The following is a 25,924-nucleotide window of genomic DNA, read 5'->3' on the forward strand; positions in this document are numbered from 1 at the left end:
TAGGCTTCTGTACCCCCTAAAACAGCTAAGTTCCAGCTTGTCCCAAGAATAACTCATTTATTAAATACTCACTATGGCACGCCCACAGTTATCACACCATTTCATTCTCCTAGCCACTTAGCAGATGGGCACTATACCCATTTGATAGATGGGTAAACTGAGGCTCAGAGACATTGGTAACTTGCCCAGAACACACAATTGGTAAACAGGGTGCAGCAGATGGGCACACTGCGGATACAAAGGGAGACTTGACAGAGGATTCTGCCAACAGGATCAACCGATGTGACCTCGGGGACCCTGTGCTGGGTGGAGGAGGCACCCTTTGGGACACAGGTGACTGAAATGGTCTGTTCTCGGAAGTCCCTTCAGCTACAGGGACTGCTGGTCTTGCAGGAGTGCCCGCCAGGGCTGGAAGGGGCCGGTCATGGGGCCAAGCCTCCTTTTTGACAGCTGGGGCCCAGCCTCAAGTTACCCCTAGAATCGACTTGGAATGTTACTCACCAGACCTGGGGAATCCGAGTCTTGTAAAATGTGGTTCCAGCTGAGAGCTGCTCTCAGTGTGCAGGGTTTGTAGCCAACCTCGAGCTATTCTAGGGAAAGGGACTTCATCTCCTTAACGTCCTTCATGGAGAGGGGCTGTCTTTGCCTAACAGCCATCCATCTCCTGTGGCCCTCAAACCCTGCTCCTGGCCGTCCCACCCTGAGCTTCTCTCCACAAGTGGCCTTTTGCTGGAGGATTTCTCCATCCTCCTGTTCACCGGCCCATCTCCGTTCCCCATCCGTCAAAGAGATACAGCAGACCTTGTGTTGCTGCTTCATTGGGCCTGGTTCTGAAGGCCTAAGGAACCAGGCTGTGCTTTGTGAAATATGCCCCTCATGGTGGTGGGGGTGGGGTGGGGGGGTCTGGTGGTCCACTTTGTGGAATTGAGGGGGACAGGGACAGACCTCTGAGCCAGGGAGAGGTGTATGTCTTAGCCAAGGTCAAAAACAGCCGAGGCTGGGGGTCCGCAGTCCCTAGCCCCCACTGCTGCAGAGCTTTGCAGAATGACCAGTGGGGGGGGGGGCGGTCAGAGCTGGGAGGGTCTCCAGGGACGTTGCAGATGAAGACATGGGCCCAGAGGAGGGACGGGGCTGCTCTCAAGTCACCAGTTCAGCTCAGCTCATGACCAAAGAGCCAGGCAGGAGCCACTTCCCCACGCAGCCCAAGAGCACCCCTCCCTCCAGTGGTCCCATTGGGGGAACCTTCCCAGGAGGCAACAAGGAGCCAGGTCCTCCTGTGCTTTCCAGGTACATCCTACATCCAGGAAACCATGTCTCTGTTTTGGAGAACAGACTTTGGGGAACCACTCAACCTCAAGCCGTTCAAAGAACTCATGGAGGGCAGCACACAGCCACTGCCGAGAGCTGCCTCTTCTAACTCAGCTGAGGAAGCTGAGGCCAAAGGGAGGGGACACAACCAACGCTAGACGCGTCGCCTGACTCTCCACCGCGTTGTGGCCACATCCCCGTGCCTCAACCATCAGGCCATCAGGCTGCCGGCCCGGCTTCTTTCTTCCAAATTTGCCTCCTTACAGCTCCTGATACCACAGGTAACCCTCAAATTATAAAGCAGGTCCAAAGCACCCAAATTTTGGCACCTGGGCCCCGGAGCTCCCTGCCCCTGGCCACAGAGCGTAGGACATCAGGGCTTGGAAAGTGCGAGGTCAGCACTTCTCTTATTTAAAGTGATCCCCGTTGCATCAATTAAATAAGCATCCTTGGCCTTTCAGAGAGAGAGGGCAAAGGGTTATTCCTACTTAGAGCTGGGGGTAGGCGAGCTCCACCCCTTCTGTTAAAAGGAAGAACAAGTGGAGCAGAAACACAGAAACACAGGATCCCAAGGAAGGGCTGCCCCCACCCACACGCCTGCAAGGACCTGGGGTGGGGAATCCTGAACAGGAAGGTCACGCTCCCCTCCCTCCTGGCCCACGGGCTGCAGGGGAGGGGCTTCAGAGGTGCAGCAGAATACACTGGAGAGGGAGGGGGAAAAAAACCCGCCTAGAAAATGCGATCGGCTCTGGGAGCGGCGTAATGGGAAGATTTCAGCGTGATGTATGGTGCCCGGGACGTTATTAATGGTTTGCTGATTTTTACCTTTAAAACCTTTGGGCAGATTATTTATTATGTCCTTGGCATGCCTATGATCTATGGAGGGGGGCTAATCTGCGAGCACGACCCCCATGTTCTGGCTCCTCTACAGCTTCTAATTAGGCTGCGATGACGCCCTCCCTGCCCGGCTCACCGTCCACGCGAACAGTTGGGGGGCTCCCGGGGCTGTGGAGCCAACTCAGGCCTGTGAATCTGAGAGCCCAGCTTCCAGGCCTGGCTTTGTACTGACTTGCTGTGTGATCTCAGGCCAGGGTGAGACCTCGCTGGACCTCTGTGCTCTTATGGCTCCAGAGACGCAGGTATAAATGGCAGAGCCCTGGAGGAGCAAGGGGTAGGTCCTCCAGGTCCAAGTCTCTTTCTTGCTTCTAGGACGCAGAGACTCTGAAAACAGTAGTGCCTTTCCCCTGGTTCACTGTCACCAGTCACCAAAGCCAAGTGGCTCTGGGTAAGATGGAAAGTCATCCCTTCTCCTTTGGGCTCCTTTGTCATGGTTGAATCTTTGGCTCTTGGAGCTGGAGGGGAGGTCTGGAGGCTTGAGGACCTCCAAGAATGACCCTCCAGTGCTCCAGGTCACCCTGCTGTTGGTTAGGGACAGCGCCACGTCCAGGGACCAAGTGCAGAGAGGAGGGCCATCTTGACCTTCTCAGTGCATGGCTTCAGGTGGGAACACAGACTGGAGAAGTCCACATCCCCTGTGGTGGCCTGGATCCCCTCCCCCAGGATCACAGGGGTCCCAGCAGTCCTGCCTTCTCTCTGCCTCGTCGAGCAGCTCCCCTCCCTACAGCAGCCCTCACCTTTCTTAGATTCTCAGCCACCCCTTCCTGAGTCTCTGATTTGGGGACCTGGTGGCTGGTTGGGCCTTGGAGCCAGGGCCACCCTGGTGCAGACAGCAGGGCTGGCTGAGGCCTGGCCTTCCTTGAGCCCTCACACTGGCCGAAGTCCCACCATCCTTCTTTGGAAGTCCCTAAGGAGGTCCCAAGATGCCCACTCCCACCCTCTTCCATTCTAAGAAAACACTTCTGCCTTTCGGAACAAGTGTCTCCCAGGTCACTGGCCTGGGAGTCATCAGAGCCCGCTGGTCAACTAGGCAGCATTTCTGGAACTCTCAGTATCCTCCCTGCCCTCCATCCACTACCCACAGACACCGCCTGATGCTGGTTCTCTTAATTGGTGTCACTCCCATTTGACAGTCTTCTGACCCCCAGCCTCAGCTCGGGACAAACGTGCCGCATCCTGGCTCCCATCCTTTCTGCCTGGAGAAGACCCAGTCTGCCACTGCTCCTGTCAAAATAACTAACATAGGAGTTCCCACGGTGGCTCAGTGGTTAACGAATCTAACTAGCATCCTTGAGGACACGGGTTTGATCCCTGGCCTCTTTGCTGAAGAGTCTAGGCAAATCTAAGTCGAAGTTTGGGGTAATTGTCCTTCCTTTCCTCTGCCCCTTCCTTCTTTTTACAGGATGTTTTTCCTGGGTGTGTAATTGGAATGGGGGAAAGGAAGGGTGAATTTCAGTTAATTCATACAGGTTTAGGTAAGGGCTATATAAAAATATGTGTACAGGAAGTTCCTGCTGTGGCTCAGCGGAAATGAATCTGACTAGTATCCATGAGGATGAGGGTTCAATCCCTGGCCTCGCTCAGTGGGTCAGTGGGTCAGTAATCTGGTGGTGTTGTGAGCTGTGGTGAAGGGCACAGACGTAGCTCAGGTCCTGTGTTGCTGTGGCTGTGGCCAGCAGCTACACTTCCGATTAGACACCTAGCCTGGGAACCTCCATATGCCGCGGGTGTAGCCCTAAAAAAAGAAACAAAACAAAACAAAACAAAAAACTGCGAACACCAGCCTTTTTGCTGTGTGGTTGCTGCTGGGACCACCTCCACAACCATCTTCCAGTTTTCTCAGCCACCATCTGGGTTTCCTGTTGTCACTGCCATGGGTGGGCACATGAGCAGGAACACTGCTGTTTCACTTGTCCGCCAGGAGGGCAGCACCGCTGACCGATGATCCCAGGGAGGGACCACAGCAGGTCTAGGAGTGGCGTTCATGGAGGCGGTACTTTCATCTCTGTATCCTCAGCAGCTGACACAGAACGAAAGTGTCACCAGTCTTGGGGTGTAGCATGCCCCAAAATGTGGGTCCAGGTAATTTGAGGGAATCCTATCACAGTGAAACAATGAGCCTTTGCTGTCATGACGTATGATGGCAGGGAACCTCTCGGTGTAAGTTATAATTTCTGTCTCTAAGGCCAGCTTCATAGCCGAGCTGAAGAGCCCTGGACCCGGGAGGGAACAGGCCAGTTTATCCTGCAGGTGTTTCCTCTCCTCACCCTCATCCCTTACGTTCAGAACCTGTTGTTGGCTCTGATTCTGATATGCCTTTGGGAAGGTGAGGTGTGCTTGGGAGACTGTGGTCAAAGCGGGGAAGGGAGACCATTGCTCCTGGATGGCGGAACAGAGGAACAGAAGACCTTGGCAAAGACATCTCTTGGCCCCTGGTTCTTTTCTGGGGCTGCCTGTCCTGTTGAGGCCTGTCTCTCAAGGACAAAGAGAAGCTCACCACATTGGGTTAGAGCGAAATAGGATGCAGCAGGGCTCAGCCTTTTCCAAGAAAATGAGTCACCACCTACCCTCCATCCATTGCACGTGGCAGGCAGTGCATCCCAGCTTTGACGTTTCCCTGAACTGGAGTGAGGCTGGAGTTCTGAGGTCCCCCAGTTCATCCCTTCACCTGGAGGCAGGGTGCTCCCGAGTCAGCCTGGAATGTTGGGAGGCCATGCGGTGGAAAGGGAAGGATGCTTGTCTTCTCCAGGCCTGTGCTTGTGCCTCTGGGGAAGCCACTACATTCCCGAATTTGGGTCTCTTCAGCAGTAACATGCAGCAGTGGTAATGTCCATGGCATCTGGGGTGGGACCACCCATCCTTGTGAGGAACTGGCCTTCAATGTGCAGGGCGTTCATGCTGGCCCCCGCACTGCACACATAACTGGCGGTGCCAGTTGTGGTAACAAACAAAACCTTCAGTGCTTTCCCCAGGCTGCCTGCAGTTGGAAAACCACACGTTCCCCATTTTTGATCAGGAAGAGACCAGTGGTGTTGGAGGAGAGGGAGTAGAACCAGGGATGCTGCCAAGGAGGGTGGGTCCTGGGGTGCAGAGACACTGGCTAGGACGAGGTGTAAACCTGGAAGGCCCAGAAGGCCAAGGGCAGGACAGCAAGGCGGGCAGAGGTGGAGCCCTTGGAGGGCAGCCACCCTGGCTGGCTCTGGCAGTGGGGCTCCAAGGGGAGGGAAGAGAGGGGTCTCTCAGAGCCTGGGGCCCAGGGCCTGGCTGCATGGGAGAGGGAGCCCAGGCCTAGGGGAGTCAGGTTTGAATTCAAATCATGGCTTCAGCATCTATCAGCCACATGTCCTTGAGCAACTCACCTCTGAAGTGGTGATACGACAACCTTGCAGGGTTGTGACAAAGATTCAAGTGCTGACGTACCACATAGAAGCACATCAGCAGTCCAATAGGGGGTCAGAGGTTGTCATGGGGAGTCACCAGACCAGAATAGGAGCAGACACAGCAAGAGCAGGTGAGGGCCTCCAGGGAGGTGAAGGAAGGAGGCAAGCACTGGGCTGAGCATGAGAAGATACCGGCATTTCTGGTGTAATGCTCAGGCCAAGGATGAGGAGCCAGAGCTGGGTTGGTGAGGGGCATGGGGAGGTGACACTGTCCCTGGGTCGGGAACATCATTAGGTCCCTGGGCCACCACCATCTTGGGAGACAATGACCAAGCTAGGCCCCAGTGTTTGGAAAATTGGCCCCTAGCAGTGATTTCTGGGCGGGGCGGTGGCAGTGAGTTGAGATGGGGGGGCAGCAGTGGTGGGGGCGAGGCCTTCCCCTGACCTGTGGGGGCTTCAGTCGGTCTTCTCCTCAACAAACTGAATGCCTTGGGTTGTGACAGTGCCCCCTGCCAGGTCTGAACATTTAACCAAGCTGGGGCCACTTGGCAGCTGAGTGAGAGTGAGCGTGAGCCGGGGGCCCCTGCAGCCCAGGTGTGCATCTGCCCCAGGTGAGTCCCACAGACAGCCAGGGTTACCGCCCCCCATGCCTCTGGGGGCCTGTGGAGGAAATCTCCTCACCTGTCCCCACTGCCTCTCAGGAGAGGGGACGGAGAAAGGTGGGCTCTGACTCACCCACACTGTCCCTCCAGGAGACTAGCTAATGAGGCTGCTGACAGTAGGCAGGGAGGTGTGTGTGTGTGTGTGTGTATATGTGCGCGTGTGTGCCCAGGGCTCTGGCAGGGCTGGTGAAATGTGCTCAGCCTCCCTGAGGACCCCTAGTCCTGATGGGTTGGTCCAGCCATACAATCCAGGCAACTTTAGGGGGAGACCATGCATGGGTGCACTCCCAGGAGCTTATTAAAATGCATTTCCTGGACCCCTGTCAGACACACGGAATCTGAATATCCCAAGTGGAACCATCCATTTTTGGGGGGGGTGCTGCACCAGCAACATGAGGAAGTTCCCGGGCTGGGGATAGACGCTGAGCCACAACAGTGACAACACTGGGCCAGCAGGGAATCCAGGAATTGTCCATTTTAATGATGATCTCTAGGTAGGTTCCATGGTCCTTCAAGTGAAGGAAAACCACCTCCCCAGCCTGATTTGTTTGGAAACCTCTCAGGACACGTGCCCGTCCAAGCTATAGTTGTATTGAGAGTTTGCAGACCAAGGACAGCTTCCTTTTTCCCCGGACATGTTAGAAAGCCCTTCTGGAGGCAGCCCCTCGGTCTCAGGGTCCAACTTGGGTGCTGGAAGCCGGTGAGGGGAGGCTGGTGGCCGTGCAGGGGGGCAGGGGCTGGGTTACGAGGTTGGTGTTCATTGCATTGCTCTGCAGGGCCTCTTAGCTCGGGGACAGGGGAATATGAAGTCAGAGACAGAGAAAAACCTGGTGTCAGGTCTCAGCATAGCCAGCTATGTGAGTCAGGCAATTCACTTTTTCAAGATGGGTATCTTGTCACCTGGAAAATGTTGATGCCTCTGCCCTGCCATGCAGTACGGTTGCTACAAAGAAGAGGGGTGGGGAATAGACATCCAAAGCTCCACCTTAGCTGATGGCCCTGAAACACTTCACCTCCAAGTCAGAAGAAATCACAATTTTCCATTAACAGCAATTAAAAAAAAATTTTTTTAATATTTATTACTTATTTATTTATTGCTTTTTAGGGCCACATGTGTGGCATATGGAAGTTCCCAGGCTAGGGGTCAAATTGGAGCTACAGCCACCGGCCTTCGCCACAGCCATAGCAACAGGGCATCCTAGCTGCATCTGCAACCTACACCACAACTCATGGCAACACGGGATCCTTAACCCACTGAGCAAGGACGGGGCTTGAACTCCCATCCTCATGGATACTAGTCAGATTTGCTTCTGATGCGCCATGATGGGAAGTCAACTCTTAGCTTTAAAAAACCAGGATATCCTGAGTTCCCAGCATCTACCTAAGGAGAACATCACTAAGGACATGATGCAATCAGTTGAACAAGAAATCCCACCTGATTTAATAAGTCAACTATTTTGCAGTAAATCCATTCAAAGTTTTGATCACCCTTAGTTAAGTGATTTATTTAGGGGGCCTGAATCAAATGAAGAAAACATGATACAATGGAAAAAGTTGTGGACTTTCAGGTCTGAAATACCTGAGTTTAAATCCTGACTTTGCCATGAACTAGCTGTGTGAGCTTAGACAAGTTTATCTTGGTTACTTCATATGTGAAATGGCAATAACTGTCAACTTGTTCACTTCACAGACACGCTGAGATCAAATGAGGTCATGTATGTTTCATACAATATCTGACATATAATGGTTGTTGAAAACTTAGCAGTTCTAATTAAAACACTGACATTTTCCCAACATACGCGTAAGGGGTTTTCGTATGTTATTGCATCTACTTTTCAACAATGCAGTGAGAAAAATATTACTCGGTCCATTTCACAGATGTTGAAACTGAGGTAGTATGACTGCGACTTGAGCCTGGTCATCCAATTCCAAGTCTTTGTTCCCATGCTCTTTCCATTGCATTCTCTCAACCAGAGATGGACATGCCACTTTAGGGATGTGCCATCTCAGTAGGTCCTAGGGGTAGCTGTCTCTGTCATTTGGAGACGTAGCAGGTGATAAAGCAAACGGGTTAGAACATCTCTTAGGAAATGACCGAGGGCCTCAGGTCACAGAAGAGGTACACAGTGGATGCTCCTTGTCAACTAATAGTGACTAGTTCTGGATAAGCCCGCATATCACCATATCTAAACCAAGCTCAGAATGCAATCTGCGTCATTTGGGGCTTCTGGTTAAGATACAAGTATACACACACACACACACACACATACATACACACTTATATATACATACACACACACATATATATATATATACTTTTGCACATATACATATTTTACATATTTTAAAAATTTTGTTTTATTTATTTTTAAAAATTGAAGTATAGTTGATGTACAATGTTGTCTTAGTTTCTGGTATACAGCAAAGTAACTCAGTTATACACGTATACATATACTCTTTTTCATATATATTTTCAATATGAAAACTTTGAAAACTCACCTCCACAGAAATTTTAAAAATATGTCAAATTTTTTAAGAACATCTCCAACACTCAGAAACAGAGCAGAGCAGATGACCTTGGGCATGAGGACACAGCTTACACCCAACATTTGCTTCGTTTTCTTTTGTTAATTTATTTTATTTATTTTTTATTATTAACATTGACATTTTAAAAACCGGTGAACAGTACCTGTTCTGCAGCACAGACTGTCTTAGTTAAAAGATGGAAAAAAGACATACATGCATAATTTATATGCAAATAGTTTTTTTAAAAAAACCAGAAAGCTATTTAATCTCATTAGCAATCAAATATAACTAACATGTCAAAATGAGGTACTATTTTTGCCCATAAAATTAGCAAAAGATCTCTCTCTCTCTCTCTCTTTTTTTGCCTCTCCCAAGGCATGCAAAATTTCCTGGGCCAAGGAGCAAACCAATGCCACAGCAGTGACAACACCAGATCCTTAACCCACTGAGCCAACAGGGAACTCCCTAAGATTTCTCATTTTTAATGACTCTACCAAATATGAGAATGTGGTGAGCCAGGTGATCTAATTTAATACAGACTTTTAGAAAAACAATTTAGCAGCAAGCTATCAAGAGCCTTAAAACAGTTTATATCCTTAGACCCAGTCATCCCGTGCCTGAAAATCTTTAAGATATTCATCTGCAGTTCAGGGGAAAACTGTATATATAAGAAAAAATAACAGAAACCATCTAAATGGTCAACAATAGGGATAAGGTTAAAAAAGCATTTTATAGTCTCAAAATACATTATTCAGGAATTAAAAATATTATTCAAACATTTTAAAATAAGCTATGAAGATTTTGAGATTAAATAAAACAAATTATAATATTAAGTTAGAAAAGTCTATAAGGATGGCACAGCTACCAAATAATTAGAAAAATAATGGGAAGGAAATACATCAAACAGCTGACACAAGCTATCCCTGAGGGATGGAATTGTGAGTGACTGTTGTACCTTCTTTCTTTTTCCAATTTTTTCCATTACAAAACAAAAATGTGAATTAAGGAAAGACACTTGGAGTTTGGGGCTGAAAACAAACTTTGTCCAATGACCCTGAATTTATCCTCTTCTCCTAAGTGTTCATATCTGCAGAGTCACCAAATATAGTCAAGACTAGAAAAAAGCACTTCAAAGTCGAGCGAGGTCAGTGCCAAGACAAGCCAAGGAGAAAAATAGCTGGAGATCGATAGGCAGGAGAATGAAGGAAACCCTTGCTGGCAAAATCCAAACACAAGCAAAACCTCTCCTGGACCGTGGCCAGTCAGTCCATCGTCAGCTCAGCAGGCAAACCGAGGGGGAGTGGACCACCAGAAACAGGGCAGATTGGAGATGACCCTCCCTCACGCAGTGGGTGGATGGGCCTTGGGGGTCTCGGAAGCCCCAGAATTCAGAACCCGAGCAGTGTGGGATGGCTGTGTCCTTGGCAAGTCCTTGATCTTTGCCCCTGTCCTTTGTGCATCTCCAGGGGGCTAAGCTCCAGACTCAGGACCATCTCGCAGCTGGATCTCTAGAAATCTAAGTCGTCCTGGCCAAAGCCATCAGTCCTGTCCTTGGGGGGGGTTTTAAAACTAGTTTCGGTGGAAGTGAGACTTTGCACTACTTTCTTGGCTTCTAAGTCAGAGCCTTCTTCTGCCCCCTGCTCTGGAGCCTGGTCTTCCTCCTCCTGCTCTGGAGCCTGGCTTTCCTCTTCCTCCTGCTCTGGAGCCTGGTCTTCCTCTGCTCCCTGTTCTGGAGCCTGGTCTTCCTCCTCCTGCTCTGGAGCCTGGCTTTCCTCTTCCTCCTGCTCTGGAGCCTGGTCTTCCTCTTCTTCCTGCTCTGGAGCCTGGTCTTCCTCTTCCTCCTGCTCTGGAGCCTGGTCTTCCTCTTCCTCCTGCTCTGGAGCCTGGTCTTCCTCTTCTTCCTGTTCTGGAGCCTGGTCTTCCTCCTCCTGCTCTGGAGCCTGGTCTTCCTCTGCTCCCTGTTCTGGAGCCTGGTCTTCCTCTTCTTCCTGCTCTGGAGCCTGGTCTTCCTCTTCTTCCTGTTCTGGAGCCTGGTCTTCCTCTGCTCCCTGCTCTGAAGCCTGGTCTTCCTCTGCTCCCTGTTCTGGAGCCTGGTCTTCCTCTGCTCCCTGTTCTGGAGCCTGGTCTTCCTCTGCTCCCTGCTCAGGAGCCTGGTCTTCCTCTGCTCCCTGTTCTGGAGCCTGGTCTTCCTCTGCTCCCTGTTCTGGAGCCTGGTCTTCCTCTGCTCCCTGTTCTGGAGCCTGGTCTTCCTCTTCTTCCTGCTCTGGAGCCTGGTCTTCCTCTGTTCCCTGCTCTGGAGCCTGGTCTTCCTCTTCTTCCTGCTCTGGAGCCTGGTCTTCCTCTTCCTCCTGCTCTGGAGCTTGGTTTCCCTCTGCTCCCTGCTCTGGAGCCTGGTCTTCCTCTTCCTCCTGCTCTGGAGCCTGGTCTTCCTCTGTCTCTATCTCTCGGGTCCTTAAGCCCAAGGGGGTCCCTTCTTGCTCAGAAGTGGAGCTTTCTGTATGCACGCCTGTGACTTTTTTCTCTGGATCAGGGATGTCCTTGGACTCATCTTCCATGTTCCTGGTGTGTCTGCTTGAAGACTCGTCCTCAGAGCCTTTCTGAGAGAGCTGGGAGCAGGTTTCCAGAGATGCCGTGCTGCAGGAGGAGAGGCCTGACTTTGGGCCTGACCTCTGGCAGGGAGTGTCTGCCTCTGGGGCTGGGGACAGCACGGGCCTCCCCTCTGGGTCTGGGCTGCTACTTCCAGAAGCTTCACCTGACTGTCCAGCCCGAGCACCCCCTTCTCTCTCCCCTTGACTTCGTCCTGACTCTGGCTCTTCCTCCCCTTCAGCTTCCTGGGCCTCTGAGGTGCAGGCACCAGCATCCTGTTCTCCTGGACCACGATCACCTCCTCCTGAGGTTTTGCCCTCCTGAGTGTCCTCAGCCCCAGAGCCCCTGTCCGTGTTTTCTTCCTCCTTCCCGACGCCCTGCTCCGGGTCGCTGCCCACACAGGGCTCTGTTTCCCCTCCCCTCTCCTGAGTAGCTGCCTCCTCTGCTTTCCGGGCACCTTCGTCTCTGCCAAGGGTCTGGCTGCCCTCACCCTTGTCCCCCTCCTCTGCCCCAGGGCCCTGGCCTGATCCCTGGACAGTGTCCATCCCTGAGGGGTCCCTCCGAAGGGGCTCCATCCCTCTCTTGGCAGGAGCCACCTCTGCTGTCCCCCCGTCAGCACACCCTGCTTTCCTCTTCTGCAGAATCTGCTGCAGGTCGAAGGCCTCTCTGATGGGTGCGCTGCTGGCCGCCACCGCCTCCCTTGGGGACACAGGAACTGCTTTCTTCCTCATGCAGGCCTCGCAGGGGCAGAACTCTTCCCCCTCGGCCTCCTCCCCAAGTTGGGTCCCCAGGGCCCCTCTGAAGGTTGGCACATCCTCCAGGGAGAAGGACAGAGGACCCCAGCCTTGCATCTGCTCCGAGAAGGCAGAGAGGTTGTGCAGGCCCCGGAGGCGCCATCTGCGCTGCTCTGTCTGCAGGGATGCCTCCCAGCGGAGGGCTTCTCTGGGCAGCCCCAGGGCCGTGCCCCCGGCCCAGCTCTGGATCTTGTGAAGCTCCCTCTCGGTGCTGTCCTGGAGCCGCCGGCCCATGTCCTGCTGCAGCTCGGCCACCATCTGGTCCAGCAGGTCGTTGCTCTGCAGGCCCCAGCGGGCTCGGAGCTCAGCCGTAGCACTGGCGAGATGGTCCAGGAAGGCCTTCTCCATCTTCTTCAGCAGCCTGGACACCCAGAGGGCGTCAGGTCCTAGAGACCCTCGGCGGGCTGTGGACGTGCCCCTCTCGCCAGCCCCCTGGTGGAGCTTGGCCTGGGTTTGCCCACCGCCTGTCTCTGCTGCTCTGGGCAACTTCTCCAAAGCAGGCTCAGCTTTGGGTCCACTTTGACTCCCACTGGCGTCCGAGTTCCTCTCACCGAGGCTCCCAGGGGGCTCTGTCGGGCTCTCTCTCCTCCCTGGAGGGCTCAGCGTGGCCGAGACAAGGCCTCCTGCCTCCTTTTCCTGCAGGATGGCATCTTCCTGAGCCCCCGCCCCATTCTGAGAGCCCGCCCCTGGCAGTTCTTTTCCCACAGATCCTCCCTCTTCTGGACACCCTTTGGCAGCCTCTTCTTGCAGTTCCGCTCTTTCTTTTTCTTCTTGTATTTCCTCTAACTGTACCCCCTCTTCTTTCATTATGTTTTCAGCTCCTCCAGCCAGGTCACTGCCCAATGTCTGCTCCCCGCTGTTCCTTTCTGCCCCATCCTCACTGGTGTCACAAGAGCCACTCGGCTGATGGTCTCCTGGAACCTCTGGGTTAACGGAGGTTCCAGAATCAGGCCTCTGGCAGGAGACATTTAAGGGCAGCTCCATCCTCTCAGGGACCAGGGCACAGTCCACAGCACAGGGTCCACTGCCCTCCCCTGAGCCTCCAGAGCCACTGCCAACATCCACACCAGAGGAGGACGTTGGCGTGAAGTCCTCAGTTGCAGCGTGTGATCTGAGGTCCCTCAGGGCCTGGCACCAGCCGAGCTCCTGGAGGCCAGAGACCAGGTCCCTGTGCCCAAGCCCACTCCCCGGCCATAAGGCCTGGAAGGTGCTCAGGAGCTCTTGGTACCGGGGAGAGTCCAGGAACCTCACTTGGCCAGTGGAAGACCCAAGGTCATCATCAAAGAAGTGGAGCCTGGCAAGACAGGTGATGAGGGCCAGGGCCGAGCGGCCAAGCCTCCTGCCCTCTGAGCTGGACACTTCAGGGAGGCTGCTGGGCCGGCCCTGCTCAGAGCCCTTCAGCACCTTTACGATCTGTACGGAGGCAGAGATTGTGCTGGGAAGCCTGCCCTGGCCCATCCCATGGTCCACAGCTGCCCCTTTTCCTGTTTCAGCCTCTGGAGGGGCTTCTGAGACTTTGCTGCCAGGAAGGCCTGTTCCTGATGTGGGGCTGGCACTGCCAGGCACCGGGAGCACTCCATCTGGTTCTGCTTTCTCACTGGTGGCCTCTGCCAGGGATGGCTGTCTGGCCTGAATTGAACTTTCCAGGTCATCTGGGGAGCGTGTGGAAACTGGGTCCCCCTCGAGGCCTTCAGGGTCCAGCCCAGCCACATCCTCGCCCTCATCCACCATCTCATATTTCAGGGGCTCCTCTGGGATGTTGCTCAGCCAGGCCCGGACCACAGCTTCCGGGGAGGCTCGGGGCAGGGCACCCAGCATCATGCCACCATCCTCCGCCTGCTCCTCCAGGCCCTCCCCTCCATCCGCATCCTGCCCCTGGAACTTTCTGAGCCTGGGACCTCGGCAGGGGCTGCCCCTTCTCACGGCTCTGACTGCTTCCCCTGAGGGCCCTTCCTGAGAGCTGGGGGCCTGAGAGTGACACACGTCCAGCTTTTCCTCCCCCTCCCCTTCCCCGCCCACCCCTCCATCAGCACTGGGGTTGCCCTCGCTCTGGCTGTGGCCACGGGGAGGATGCCTCTTGCCAGAAGGCCGTGGCATGGGGGGCATGGGACAGAACCTACTGCACGCCAGGCAGGCCCTGGAGGAGGGCCCCTGGCAGCCCCCAGGCCGAGAGGCCGGCAGCGCTTGTGTTTTCCCAGGGGACCTGTGGGCCAGTGACCACGTGCTTAGCTGTGAACAGCAGCTGCCTCGGTGTGATCCCAGCCTCCCTCCCTCAGGCCTCTCAACTGGCAGGACCAAGGGCCAGGGAGGCTTGGGACTGTCACCCTCTGCCTGTTCAGTGTGGGAGTTGAAAGAGCCGGATGTGTTTGAAGGTGTGGGAGCCGGTGAGCACGCCTGGAACCCAGGGCCCCCTTCAGTCTCAGCGGAGGGTGAGTTTGGGGAGTAGAGATTGGGAGTGCTGTCAGAATTGCTCACGGGGGTAATGGCAATGCTGCTGAGCCCCCGCGCGTCCTGGGAGTGAAGAGAGGCAGAGAACCAGGAACCTGGCTTCCTGGCACTACTGGGGCTTCCAGAAAGGCCAGGGGCTGGGCCTTCTGGACAGGCCCTGGCTCTGCTGGGCGGCCTTGGCACCGGCCTGGACACAGGAGAGTCCAGTGGGCACTGGGGGTCTTTTGGGTGGTGGCGCTGCTTGGGGCGGCCCCTCTGGGCCCTTTGGCTGAGACCAGAAATGCTGGGTGAGGACAGGGCGCCTGCTCTGCCCTCCTGCTTTCTGCTCCCACCCAGGGTTGAGGCGCGGGCAGAAGCTGGGGACCGGCCACCTGCCCTGTCCCCAGAGCTAGCTGGGCCTGGAGACAAGGACAAACTCACCCCAGACCCGCTCCTGTCCTGGGTGCCCGGCCCACTCTCCTCTGCCTCTGCATCCTCATTCCTTAAAGATGAGGGGCTCACGGTGAGGGTGAGGGAACCAGGGCCTCCCGGCTGGGTGGCCCCCCAGGAAGTCGTGGCCCTGCTACTCTTGCTGGGGGAGGCCTGGGGTGGCTCACCCCTTTCACTGGACTCCTCATGAGACCCAGCGCTCATCCAGGTGTCAGGAGGAGCATCTGCCAGGCCACAGGCCCCAGGGTTCAGGCAGTGATGGTGCTCCCTGCCACACGGTGTGGCACCCTGGCCTGTGCCCTCACCAGCCCTGGAGGCCAGATGTGGGCCATAGTTGCTGACGCCATCCTCCAGGGACCTAGAGCAGCAGGAAGAATTTGGTTCAGAGCCCTCGGGGGGTCTGTCACTGGAGGCAGGGCTGACACTATCCCTGCTCCTTCTTTTCCTGATGATGGCCCCCTGGCTCCGGGGAACCCTGGAGCAGGCGTGGTGGGTCTGTCCAGACCTCCTCGGAGAGGCCGCCCGCTCCCCCTGGGAGGTAAACAGGGGATTCATCCAGATCTCATATCCAGAGCCCTGCTGCCACCGGCCTCGGTCAAAGGCCCCCACGCCTCCTGCCTGGCAGGACCCCAGTCCCTGTGCCCCAGGCTCTGAAGGGTCCCCAGAGTGGCCCTTCCACACATGACCAAGGGGTTCTGCCTCCCCCAGGACGGGGCGCTCCCCACCGGCCACCGAGAGGGTGCTGGTCGCCCTGACCCTCCTGGACCACAGCAGCGGGTCCTCCCCCAACAGGTGGAAACGGACTTTCATCTCCACAGACAGGCTGCCATCCTCGTTCATGCGGACATTCTTCTCAAAGTCATCACCGGCCACCAATGGGCTGAGGTGGACAGGCATGTCCTGAGGGTGCCTGTCAGGAACAGGGTCCATGCAGTCAGGAGGCAGGGACACCGAGGGGTCGCTGAGCCCAGACCTCTCTGACAGCAGGGAAAACTGCCTGGGCCTGCTGGCCGGCCTGGACCGCTCGTGGATCACGCTCTGCTTGGCCTTGGGCCCCCAGCTCCCTGGTGCACAACGATGACGAGCAAGAGAAAAGAGGGAGAGAGTGAGCTGCTAGGGTGGGAGGAGCTTCGGTGCAGAAGGATCAAGGTGGGTCACAAGCCTGTCACAATCTGTACATGCCTGCCACCTCCAAAACCAGTAGGGAGGACAGAAACCATTCTAGAATTCATATTCACAGAGCTGCCAGGGTGCGAACCAGCATAGCCTAGTGAGATGGACCTGAAGTCTGAATTCACTGTGAACCCTGCCACTTCCTAACGGTGTAGTCTTTACCAGAGCCTCTTTCTCGAGCTGTAAAGTAAGAGTAATGCTATCTACCTGGGAGGTTTGTTTTGAGGATGCAAGGCAGTGCATATAAAACTTCCTGCAGGGAGTGCCCTTATGGCTTAGCATGTTAAAAACCTGACTGGTATCCATGAGGATGCGGATTCAATCCCTGGCCTCACTCAGTCGGGTAAAGGATCCGGCTTTGCCACGAGCTGCAGCGTAGGTCATAGACAAAGCTCGGATCTGCGTGGCTGTTGCTGTGACATGGCCTGGCAGCTGTAGCTCTGATTGGACCCCTAGCCTGGGACTTCCATATGCCGCAGGTGTAGCCCTAAAGAGAAAAAAAAAAAAAAAAAAAAACTTCTTGCAGAGTTGCTGGCACAAAGTAGGTTCTCCATAAACAGCAGAGTTGGCTGCAGAGCAAAAGTGCCCAGAGCCAACTCCTAGCCCTGCTCACTCCCACTCCCAGCACAGAAGCAAAAATCAATATGCTGCTGCATGCACACCTGATTGGAAACTGTAAAATGCTTTGCAATTATCAGTGGTGATTTATCATCTTAACACTCATCAAGCTTTGGGGTTGATAAATGCTTGCAAAGAAGGACCTGGATATACAATAGTAGGTCCCTATATAGCAGCCATGGAAAAGAGAAGAAGAGGGAGTCACTGGGGGTAGAATGACATGACCTCAAGAAAGACGGGAACCCTCAGGACTTTCTCATTTCATCTCCTGCGCTAATGCTTGGCAAGAGGGTGGGACTGGCACAGGTTAAGGCTGTGCCAGCAAAAGAGCAGATGCCTCAAGTCCAACTGGGCAGAAGAAGGTTTTCCAAGCCCCGCTTTTCCGCAGACACCAAGTGAGCCTGGGGGCTCCTGCAGAAGAGGGGCTGTGGCTGATGGGTCTTTCCATCCTTAGTACCAGACTTGTGGCAATCACTGAAGCCATCATCATTCTCTTAATTGCTTTTCACAAAGGTTATCATTTTGTTTACTTCCCCAAATTTGCCCCTTGTCATACCAAAGATTTAGCTGAAACTTTTACTCTGTATTTGTTAATCATGCTTTTAAAATAATGTGGGTTTTTTTGTTGTTTTTTTTTTTACTTCCCCCATGGCACAAAGAAGTTCCTGGGCCAGGGCTCGAACCTGTGCCATAGCAGTCGCTAGAGCCACAGCAGTGACAATCCTGGATCCTTAACCTACTGCACCACCAGGGAACTGCAATAATGTGTTTTTTAAGAATAGCCAAGGCTACTTCTAGCACCAAGGCTTTTTGGAATGAATGTATGGTTGACTATATAGATGGATGGGTGGATGATAGATGGTTATTTATTTTGGTCTGTTTTGTCTCCACTCTTGCCTGAGAGAGTCATGACTCTTGAAAGATGCAAATATCATATACCCATGGCTACTGCCTCCGTAATGTCATATCCACTGTGGTCCTAGAAGCTTAGCATTCAGGATCTCCTAATCCTCGTTCTCTTTAAATACCAGACTCCTCTCTCTCGTACCCCAGGTAATATCCAGCCCATTTAAGGGTGATGGTGATGAGGGGAGGAAAAGGCAAGAGAGATCCTCAAACAACTGGGATGCCCAAGACTTGGGGCCAAAGGCAAGTTTTCTAAATTATCTAGAGAGGAGCTCTGTCCAGCCCTATTGAGCCACCCTCCAGTGCAAATAAGATTTGGGACACTCCCAAACCTACTCACCGTTTTTGTTCCTTAAAATCTGCCCAGATAGAGTTTCCATTCCATTTCTTCGGACATCTTCCATTGCCAGAGTTCTGAAGGGCTCGTGACTCGCGCATACCAGCACCGAGGGGCTTCGCAGCAGAGCCTTCAGCGTGTCCACCTGGGGAAGGAGAGGGTGGGGTCAGGAGGCCTGGCCTGCAGGAACACCCTTCCACCCAAAGAGATGCAGGTAGAGGTTGAATCCATTCTCTCTGGTCCCTTTCCTGATATTTGCTCATCTCATCCCAGATTTCTGACCCAAAGGGAAAATCCCAGACATTCCTCATCGCACCTCCATAACTGGCTGGGGTCACACTGCCATCATCTTCCTCTCTACCCACACCCTTTCCTCCACCCGGTAGGAGGCTTGTGGTGTAGACATTATTCTGGATACCTTAGGTGCAAAAGACTTCCAGAAGCCTTTGACTTGCTTCTCCACCCATACTTCCTCCATCTAGGATATATTTTATTTATGTATTTGTTTTTGTATTTATTTTTTTTATTGGCTATGCTCACGGTATGTAGAAATTTCTGGGCCAGACACTGAATCAAGTCACAGTAGTGACCTGATCCATAGCGGTGACAATGCCAGATCTTTAACCTGCTGAGCCACCAGGGAAATCCTAAAGAACTGCCTTCTTTATTCTTTTTTTTTTTTTTTTTTTTTTGGCCGCTCCCATGGCATGTGGAAGTTCCCAAGCCAGGGGATCAAATCTGAGCCACAGCAGTGACAGCGCAGAATCCTTATCCTCTAGGCCACCAAGGAACTCCGGACCATGTTATGTTTTAAATCAACCGTAACAGAAGGCCCTCCGGCTCCTGTGTGGAGATTTGGTTCACCATCTCAGCCTTTTTGTAGGCAGAGTCCTCTCTTGGATCTGATCTGTGCTTCCCGGACTAATCCAAGCCCAGGGCCTCTACCTCTGTCCCCGGTGGAGCAGAGGACAAGGCACAGACGACGTTTCCCTTCCAAGCTCCTCCCATGGTTCTTGAGGCTCCCACCCCAAAACTTGCGTCATCCTCCTCCCACCTCCCTCAACACCCACCAGCAGGAGGTTGGGCTGGGAGCTGAATGGGCACTATCAGTGCTGGATTGCATTCCAGGTCGGACGGAGCTCCCCGCTTTTCAGAAAATCTCACCTGGCCCTGAGGTCCCCTGCCTATCAGAGGGTTTGCATAATGTAGAGCATTACATTGTAGTTAGCAGTGTTGGGGGATTTCACAGCATCTTTAAAGGACAGAATCAGTTCTTTGTCAGTTTCTCAAATGAAAAGGGTGTGCTCTTTAACAAGGAAATGAAGAAAAGAGAACATGTGCATCCTCTCCCCTCAAAATGACACGCACACTTGCAGGACATCAGATCTTGCAACCTGGTTAATTAGAGGTTTGTTTCAAACTACTAGGTCATTTATTTCTGATTTAGATCTCTATCCTACCACAAAAATACAAACATGACCCAAGTCTATCAGCTTATAAATATAGCCATGCTTCTAGGAAACCAGAACTTTCCAGGGAAGAAAAAAGAATTGAGGGCTAGTGTGCCCTTCCTAGAAAGAAGTCTAGGATCCATGGGGAAAAAAAAGAAAGAAAGAAAGAAGGAAAGAAAGAAAGAAAAAGATCAATAACAACAGTGTTCATCCAGCAAAGGACTTTCAAACTGATAATCATGACATAGCTTTTCCTGGGGAGCAATGAAATTGTTTTATTTACAGAAATTCTAATAGCTCTGCAGTAAGTCTATATGAAATTAGTCTAATAAGGAGTTCCCTTCATGGCTCAGTGGTTAACGAACCTGACTAGGTTGCAGTGGGTTAAGGATCCGGTGTTGCTATGACCTGTGGTGTAGGTCACAGACATGGCTCGGATGGGGTGTTGCTGTGACTGTGGCATAGGCTGGCAGCTGTAGCTTCAATTCAAACCCCTAGCTTAAGAGCTTCCATATGCTAAGGGTGTGGCCCTAAAAAGAGCAAAAAAAAAAAAAAAAAAAAAAAAAAAAAGTCTAATAATATTTTCTCCAATTAACTTATTTTGGACCTGCTTTTTCCCCTCTCACCAAATTCACTAAAAGGTAGTTAATTGAGGGTAGGCACCTAGTTTCATTTGTCTGTATACTCTGCAGGGAGCATACGCTGGTATATAGTAAATGCACCATCATTTAGAAGGCTTCTTGCATCACCACTATGAAATCACTAATACTGCCTCTATCATTTGCCAGCTTTGCAGTCATGAACAAATTACTTAACCTCTGTGCCTCAATTTTCTTTTGCTAAAATTTATTTTATTGATGTATAGTTGATTTACAATATTGTATTAATTTCTACTGGACAGCAAACTGATTCAATTATTCATATATATACATTCTTTTTCATATTATTTTCCATTATGGTTTATCATGGGATATTGAATATAGTTCCCTGTGCTATACAGTAGGATCTTGTTTATCCATTCTGTATATAATAGTTTGCCTCTGCTAACCCCAAACTCCCAATCCATTCACCTCCCACACCTCCTTCAATCTTCTTATCTATCCAAAGGGGGTACTAATATTAACTGCCTGGTGAGTGTTTCTGGTCAATGCTATGCCCTCCCTAGCTTAGTCAACCTCTGTCCTGCTCACTTTCCAACACTGCAGAACTTAGAAAGCTCTGAACACATTTCCTGGACTCTCTTGCAGCTAGAGTGATAAATGTAAAACAGGTTCCACCAGTTAGTCACTTAAACAAGATACGAAAAATGATAGCAAAGCAGAGGCCATCTTCCTTTTGCTTCTGACTGCTGCCACCAGCAAAAAAAGGTCAAAGGTGCAAAGAGGCAGGAGCAACCGAAATGGCAGAAGCCACACTCAGTGTTCCAGCCACACTCAGTGATCCAGCTTCCTGTGTAAGCTTCCTCACTCTGGATCACAGCAACAGTGGATGGTACTGAGCACAATCATTAGTGACATCCTCCAGGGAACCACAATCCTGATTGGGTCAGAGGTATCTACCCAGACAGGCCAGCTCTGTGATGTTCTGAGAATCATTTCCAGGAACCCAGCCCATGCTCCTCCAGCCTTTCAATGAGTCTTTAAGCACAAAATTCTTGTGTGTAATTCATTGATCCTCAAGGTTCCTAGAGAGGTTTCTGGGTTTTTTTTGTTTTTTTTTTTTTTTTTTTTTTTTTTTTTTGCACTGAACTAAGAGCGGTACAGGGTATGGTATCAGAGGTGATTGCAGGCAATAGACATCTCAAGGATTAGTTATCAGAGCTGGCTAGGTTTGAAGGCACATTGTCACAGTGTCTTGGTGACAATGGGACCCTGGGAGCGCATGACACAAAGTAATGCCACAGATTCTTGACTGATCACCTCTGAAAATAGGGTGCAATGCTAACTGAGAGCTGGACTTTGACCATCAATAGCTGCCATGATGGACTCTTATAGTGAGAATGAGAACTGCAATCTGCTGAGCAGAGTCTCCATCAAATGGGTCAAGACTGAGAAGACAGCGAGGTAGACACCAACTCATCTTGCTTCTGATGGTTGTGGCTGGGAAGCAAGTGAGGGGTACGGGGAGGTGATGGCCCTAGGTCAGCAGTGGCCTGTGCTCCTGGGTATCAAGGTGCAGCTGTGGCATACTGATCTAGCTTTAGAAGCTAGGGTTCCACCACGGAGAAGGAGTCCCCAGCTCAGTAATCACAGCAGCTTCAAGCAGAGGTTGCAGCTTTCTGCAGGATGCTAGGTGCCATTCTTCAGACCCAGCTTGGAGTTCACCCTCTCCCAAGTTTTCCAAAGACTTGTAAGCACCCCTCCACCCACCCAATGCCTTGCATTAAATTGCTTTCTACTTAAGGCACTTCTAGTCTTTTCTCTTTCCTACACTGAACTCTCACTGAAATAGATTGTAAAGTGGACTGGATAAAAAAATAATCGAGGTGTGAAAGGTATAGACCAAGAGCTTATTAAATGGTAGATAAAAATATGAAAAGCAGAGTTCCCATCATGGCTCAGTGGTTAATGAATCCGACTAGGAACCATGAGGTTGCGGGTTCAATCCCTGGCCTTGCTCAGTGGGTTAAGGATCCGGCATTGCCGTGAGCTGTGGTGTAGGTCAAAGACGCAGCTTGGATCTGGCATTGCTGTGGCTCAGGCATAGGACAGCGGCCACAGCTCCAATTAGACCCCTAGCCTGGGAACCTCCATATGCCACAGGAACAGCCCTAAAAAGACAAAAAAAAAAAAAAGAAAAAAATATATATATATGAAAAGCAGTTGCTCATTCTATTAACTGAATGTCTCCACTCTATCACCTTTTTTCTTTTTTTTTTTTTCTTTTTTTTGCCACACCCATGGTCAGGCAGAAGCTTCCGGGGCCAGGGATCGAACTTGAGCCACAGCAGTGACAACACCAGATCCTTAACCACTAGGCTACTAGGGAACTCCTTTATTCACCTTTAATTAGTAGCAGGACAATCCGTGCCTCTTTTTAAGGAATAACTTCCTGGTTCCGGCTATATGTTTGGAGCTGTGGTCCAGAGAAGTTTTTAAGGAATTGACCTATCCCTCATCTTACCTTTCTCCCACTGGTTGTGTACACCTGCTTCACGGGAAAGTGCAGAAGATCCGAGGCTCTGCTGAGAAAAGCTGTCAGGTTCCTCATGTTTCTGTGGCTGAGCACCACTGTCTGCTGGACCCGAGGGTCCCCGTTCTTAACCAGTGTTATCCTCCGCGGGGTTTTGAGACTTTTGCAGGAAGAGGGTGTTCCTGGACCCTCACAGCGGCCTTCAAAATTCTGCGAATGTGAGGCAGAAGGGCTTCTTCCCCGTGGCCAGCATGGCCCGCTGGGGGTCGTGGGGGGCCTCTTATCCGAGCAGAGGTAGCAGCCACCATCCTGCAGCTGCTCCAGGGCACTGAGGCCGTGCAGGCCCCTGGGCGTGGTGACGGAGCGCACCCCAAAAGAGAGCGGCACACGCTGAGAGAGCTCATCCATCAGTGCCCCAAAGCTCCTGAAGGCGCGCTGGTGGACGGCCAGGCGAACCCCAGCAAACCGGGGATCCCCTCGCTTGAGGAAGGTTATCTTCTTGGCCGGCGGGACCTGGGTAACAGAGGGGGCCCGGGCCACAGAAGGCAGGAGGCACTCACGGTGGCTGGGGGCCTGGGCATCCCTCGGGGTGCTGCTCATGGTGCTGAGGGCCAGGCCGCTGAAATGGATCAGAGGAAGAGGAAATTCAGACACGACAGCAACCTGGCACTGTGTGTTTCCTCTCGCCTGTTACAGAGCTGCTCCCTCCCACCCCACATCTGCTCCTCTCAACCTTGGAGAGGCAGGTTAATCGCCAAAGTTTGGGCATCGGAAGATCTGTGTTCAAATCCCATCCCCCCAACACTCCCTGCCTGTGTGACCCAGGAGGTTCATAACGTAGTCAGCGTTTTGGTAAAATGCAGCCATACCTGCCTGCGTAGCGGTTACAATTCGATGCATTCATGCATACAGAGGAGAATTTATGCATCAGTACACCTTCATTCCTTCCCTTCTTCTTGCTATTCCTCATACCCTCTTCTACCACCTTGCACTCCTTTGAATAGTGTAACGTTTATGTCCTAAAGAGGTGGCTGAATAAAGGGACCTGAGTATACTGGGCAAGTAATCAGGAGACCCGGGCATCCTGCACATTCTCTCAAAGTCTCATGTGTGTTGGGGGGCGGGCAGGGGCAGGTCCCAACTCTCTGCACTCACATCCTCCAGCTGCCACCTGGGAGGGTGAAGCAGAGTCCCAAGTCCCAAAGCCCTCAGGGTGGAGTACAGACAAGGAGAATCAAGGATGCCACCACTTCATGCTCTGCATTCTCTCCATTACATGGGGTGATTTGCCTTAATAGGAAAATGATGCCCTTTCCTGCATCCCTCCAGAGTCTTTGGAAGCTGTGCAATGAACCCTGTGGGTGAGTACCACAGCCTGCTGCCCCTGACTTGGGAGATAGGACCACAGGCCAGACGGGTAGGGTCAAGGCCATTTGTTCCAACTCTTCACTTACATTCCCACCATGGAGGGGTCGCATTGGGGCTCTTGCAAAACCTGCAGCAGGCTCTTCCTGCCCAGGTCACTGTGTGGGACTCTGTTCTGTGCACCTGTTGGCCAGGTTGTCCAGAAACCCAGTTCTCACCAGTCATTTCCTATGCTCCAAGCCCTTCATGTGGTTTGCAGTGTCCATGGAAAAAGCTCAGGTCTTGGGAGTTCCCGTTGTGGCTCAGCAGGTTACGAACCTGACTCGTATCCCTAGGATGTGGGTTCCATCCCTGGCCTACTCAGTGGGTTAAGGATCCAGCATTGCCATGAGCTGGGGTGTAGGTTGCAGGTGCATCTCAAATCTGGCGTTGCTGTGGCTGTGACATAGGCTGGCAGCCGCAGTTGGATTCAACCCCTAGATTGGGAACTTCATATGCCTCAAGTGCGGCCACTGAAAAAAAAAAAAAAAAAAAAAAAAAAAGCCCAGGCCTTTACGCCATGACCCAGTTTTCTCCTGCCTCCCTGCCCCGCTGCTTCTGCTCCTGCCTCTCTCCTGCAGGATCCTCCACTCTGACCAGGCGGCCTGACTTGGAGGCTCCCTGCAGGGCAGCCTCCATCCTCTGCACCCTGCCTTGGCTTTCCTCCTTAGGGGAACCTTCCCCAGCCCCCCGGCACAGGGCAACCCCCATTTTTAGCACAGTTCCTGGACATTTCCCACAACCTTGGCCTGTGTCCTTCTTGCCCAACTACCCAAGACATAGGGCACAGAACCCATACTCCCCAGGGTGCCCAGCCCCCTGCTGGGGACAGAACAGGGACCCAAGAGATTCCGATGACTAATGACACACTTCACAGAGCCACCCAGCAGAGCCCAGGCCTGCCAGGCAGCTGCCGAGGCACTTTCCCTGACTACACAGGGTTCAGACCAAGCAGGACTGTGTCACCACGCACACTCTAGTGACCGGCTACAGCCCTCAGTCCCCGCTCACCTGCACAGCCAGCACCCACATCTGCTGGTTTACCTCTACTCACTGTTTAGTCCCATTCATCTTCAGGGAAAGAATTCTCTCATTTTCAAAATCTTGTTGCACAAAGAGGCCCTATAATCTTCTCTCATCTCTGGCACAAACTTTATAATTAGCTTCCTCAGCCTCCTCCCTCTCAACTAATCCCCATAAGCTACTTTCTCAGCCCTCCCGCTAACATCCTGCAGCTGCCACACGCTGTCACTTGGGCGTGCCTTCCCAGAGGACTAACTTTCTTCCCACTTGATTTTTAATTTCACTTGTGACAATGAGCTTCCTTCTTGGCCTTCGTTGAGGGACTAAGAGGAGAAAAGGGTCACAGTATCCCCTAGAGTCACCATGTTCCTAGCATCACTGTGTCACCTTGTCCCCCAATGTCGCTGTGCCTCACAGCGTCACCATGTCTCCCAATGTCGTTGTGTCCTTTATTGTCACTATGTCCTCATAATCACCGTGTCACCCAGCATCACCATATACCCCAATGTCACTGTGTCCTCCAGGGTTACAGAGCCCTTGAAGGTCACTGCGTCCTCCAACAGGGTCACTCTGGGTCACTATGTCTCCCAGTGTCACTATGCCCACCATGTCCCCCATAACCATGGTGTCCCCCAGCATCACCATATCCCCCAGATCACTGCCTCCCCCAGTGTCACTGTGCTTCCCAGTGTCGCTATGTCCTTCAGTGTCACCATGCCCCCCAGCATCACCATGTACCCAGCATCACCGTATCCCCCCAGCATCACTGCATCCCCCAGTGTCACCAGGCCCCTCAGTGTCACTATGCCCCCCAGTGTCACCATGTTCCTTAGCCTCCTAGCTGCAGCCA

At 52.4% G+C, this 25,924-nt stretch overlaps 1 protein-coding gene across 1 annotated transcript in view; it reads right to left on the reverse strand.

Annotated features, from left to right (window-relative positions):
* The window catches only part of RP1L1 (RP1 like 1), a 50,944-nt gene extending 27,688 nt beyond the window's left edge, over window positions 1-23,256 (reverse strand). The window contains exons 1-3 of the mRNA XM_021073064.1: window positions 22,639-23,256; window positions 18,068-18,209; window positions 10,657-16,094 (exon numbers count right to left, since the gene is read on the reverse strand). Coding sequence (XP_020928723.1) covers window positions 10,657-16,094; window positions 18,068-18,209; window positions 22,639-23,247 — 6,189 coding nt within the window. The 5' untranslated portion in view covers window positions 23,248-23,256. The remainder of the gene's footprint in view (window positions 1-10,656; window positions 16,095-18,067; window positions 18,210-22,638) is intronic.

The sequence above is a fragment of the Sus scrofa genome, chromosome 14 (genome assembly GCF_000003025.6).
Source record: "Sus scrofa isolate TJ Tabasco breed Duroc chromosome 14, Sscrofa11.1, whole genome shotgun sequence".
Taxonomy (NCBI): Eukaryota; Metazoa; Chordata; class Mammalia; order Artiodactyla; family Suidae; genus Sus; species Sus scrofa.